Source organism: Seriola lalandi, unplaced genomic scaffold, assembly GCF_002814215.2.
Source record: "Seriola lalandi dorsalis isolate HSWRI2012SDOR001 ecotype SW California unplaced genomic scaffold, Sedor1 jcf7180002033993, whole genome shotgun sequence".
NCBI classification, from domain to species: domain Eukaryota; kingdom Metazoa; phylum Chordata; class Actinopteri; order Carangiformes; family Carangidae; genus Seriola; species Seriola lalandi.
Window position 1 is genome coordinate 1 of NW_019504596.1, and position 3,096 is coordinate 3,096.

Here is a 3,096-nt window from a genome sequence, read left to right on the forward strand (position 1 = left end):
GCCAGCAGTCTTGGTTCCGTTGGGGTTCTTGACGGTCAGGATGTATCTGCCTGTGTCGTATCTGTCGCAGTTCTTGATGACGGCCATGGCTCTGGTGGAGGTGTAAGTCAGTGAGTATTTCTCCCCGAGTTCCAAAATCTTGTCGCCCTTTGACCAGTGCACGGTAGGCTCTGGTTTACCGCCTACAACGCCATCCAGGACAAGGTCGGAGCCGGCAGAGACGATGACTGTCTCACCCACCAGCTTGCTGTCCAGCTCGGCTTTGGGAGGAGCTGCAGCAAAGAAAAAATGATCAGCTTTTAAGTATCAAGAGGGAATTGATTTAAAGTTTAAGATCTTCCATGGGATCTGAATCCAAACTGAAAACAAAATAAAAATCCTAACTGTAATGCCTTTTGAAGTCTAACTTACAGTATTCATCCTTGCATGTGACCGGTCCGGTGGATTCTGAGGGAGTGCTGTGGACACCGGCAGCATTCTTGGCGATGACACGGTACTCATAGGTCTCTCCCTCTCCCAGGTTAGTCACAGTGAAGTAGTTTTCAGTGATGGTGGTGTAGTTGCACTTCAGCCAGCGGTTGTCGTCCCACTCGTCAGTGCTGTACACCTTCTTCTCCACCACGTAGCCGACGATCTTGCTGCCGCCATCGTTGAACGGCACGGTCCAGCACAATGAAACGGAGGAGCGGCTGATGTCCGTCAACTCGGGTTTACCAGGAGGATCTGAACGAGGAGGGGCAGAAGTTTATCATAAAACCAGACCACAGATTAAATCACACAGCTTCTTATGCTCTTTAAGGCTTCATTAAGGTTTTTTCTGAGGTTTTAGCTGAGTGAGATGAACAGTAAAGAACAAGTTTCATAATCACATTGACTCACTGTCATGTTGAATAACTGTAACAAATGTTTGTAGTTAGAAGATGAATGTTTCCCTCACCAACAGGATTGAGTGCCACCACAGGTCTGGAGGCCTCACTGGCCTTGCTGAGTCCAGCGATGTTCATGGCGTACACCCTGAACTGGTACTCCAGGCCCTCGATCAGGTTGGATACCTTGTAATGACACTCCAGGCAGGGCAGTTTGTTTTCCCTCACCCACAGGATCGTGTTCCTCTCCTTCTTCTCAATCCAGTAGCCTGTCACCTTGCTGCCACCATCTGCATATGGTACATCCCATTTGATGCTGATGGCATTGGCAGACACAGATACAACATCTGGACGAGTTGGTGGACTCGGAGGAACTGTGAAAATGAAGAGGAGGTGAGAACAGGGATTCTTGATTTGAGCTGGATATAAACACATTTAGTGCATTAAACTTTGGCATTTATTTTTGAACTCACCGAATGGATGCTCAATAACAACAGCAGCAGACTCAATGGACTTGCTAACTCCGAACTTGTTCTCAGCACACACCCTGAAAGTGTACTCCATGTACTTGGTAAGATGAGTCACTTTGATGGTGGTTCTCTTCACACTTGAGTTCACCACTTGCCAGGAGGCAGAGCCAGACTCTCGTTTTTCCACAATGTAGTTGGTGATGTCAGTGCCCCCATCATCAGCTGGATCAGACCAGGACAGGGTGCAGCACTCTGAGGAAACTCCAGAAATTTCCACAGGGCCCGATGGTGGAGTTGGTCTGCCAACAACAACCACAGTCACTGTGAACGTCTTCATGCCAGCAGCATTCTCCAGGGTCAGGTAGTACTTGCCGCTATCGCTTCTCTTGCTGTCTTTCACCACCAGAGTGGTTCTCTCTTTTGTGGTCTTGATGGACACTCTGTCAGTCTCCTTCAGCTTCATCTCCTCCAGCTTCCAGGTGACCTTGGGTGCAGGCCTGCCACTGATAGGGATGTCAATGGTGAAGGTGCTGGAGGTCTTGCAGGTGATGAGCTGGTTAGTGATGCTGCTGAGGTCAGCGGTTGGTTCGATGCGAGGTTCCTTAATGACCACAGACCCGAACGTGCCCTGAGGCTCGCTGATTCCAGCATCATTCTTGGCCTTGACTCTGAAGTCATACTCTGTGTTCTCGATCAGACCCTCCACCAGCATCTTCTGGGACTTGGTCTCTCCATAGACAACCCAGCGGTCAGTGCCTTTAGCTCTGAATTCAACGATGTAGCCTCTGATGCGGCTGCCTCCATCATGCTCTGGCTTCAGCCAAACCAGCGAGGCTGTGGAATTGGTGGTGTCGACAACATCCAGTCTCTTTGGTGGAGGAGGTTCTTCTGTGGCAATGATGGGCTCTGTCAGCTCATGGGGTTCTCCCTGGCCATACTGGTTAACGGCAATCACCCTGAACAGATATGGCAGGCCAATCTCCAGACCAGTCACCCTGATCATCTGGCGAGAGCACTTGATGCTGACCTCCTGCCAGGCTAGGCGGCTGGCCTCACGCTTATCCACGATGTAATGATGGATTCTGGATCCGCCGTCATTGGTGGGGGCATCCCACATCATTGTCAAGGCTCCCCGGGTAACGTCTTTAAAGGTGATAGCACCTGGAGGTCCAGGAGTATCCAGCACTTTGACAGTAAATGTAATGGACTTGCGCCCACTGTTGTTCTCCAGAGACAGGGTGTATTTGCCTGCCTCATACCTTGTGCAACCTTCAATGGTGAGAGTAGAGAAGGAATCTGTGGTGTTGACATCAGCCATGACAGGCAGCTCACCATCTGCCTTAGACCAGGTAGCAAGTGGAGCTGGTTTGCCGCGGAAGTCCACGTGAAGCGTGACCATGCCACCATTCTTTACGATGTGAGTTTGCTTGAAGTTGGCGTCAATGTCGATCTCAGGAGATGTAAGTCTGTCCAGAGCCTGAACAGCATTGGGCATTTCTGAAGCTTCACCTTCTCCTGATCCATTTACAGCGCTGACCCTGAACTTGTAGAGCTCTCCAGGCACCAGGCCCTTAGTAGTGTACCTGGTGTGGATGCAAATCTGGCTGTTGACTCTGTGCCACTCCTCCAGACTGGCCTTACACATGTCGATATTGTAGCCAATGATTTCCATGCCACCATCAAAGACTGGCTTGGTCCATTCCAGGGTGACAGAGGACTTAGTGGAGTCAATAACCTGATTGTCAAGAAAGAGCAGAGTT

At 50.2% G+C, this 3,096-nt stretch overlaps 1 protein-coding gene across 1 annotated transcript; it reads right to left on the reverse strand.

The window, feature by feature from the left end:
* Window positions 1-6: 6 nt before the first annotated feature.
* On the reverse strand, window positions 7-3,067 carry LOC111646742 (titin-like; the record flags this gene model as incomplete). The annotated part of the gene is made up of 4 exons (XM_023396297.2): window positions 1,340-3,067; window positions 938-1,240; window positions 412-723; window positions 7-272 (listed from the first exon to the last, which is right to left on the reverse strand). Coding segments are annotated over exons 1-4 (2,550 nt in total), but the record flags the coding sequence as incomplete, so codon positions are not given.
* Between the last annotated feature and the right edge of the window lie 29 nt (window positions 3,068-3,096).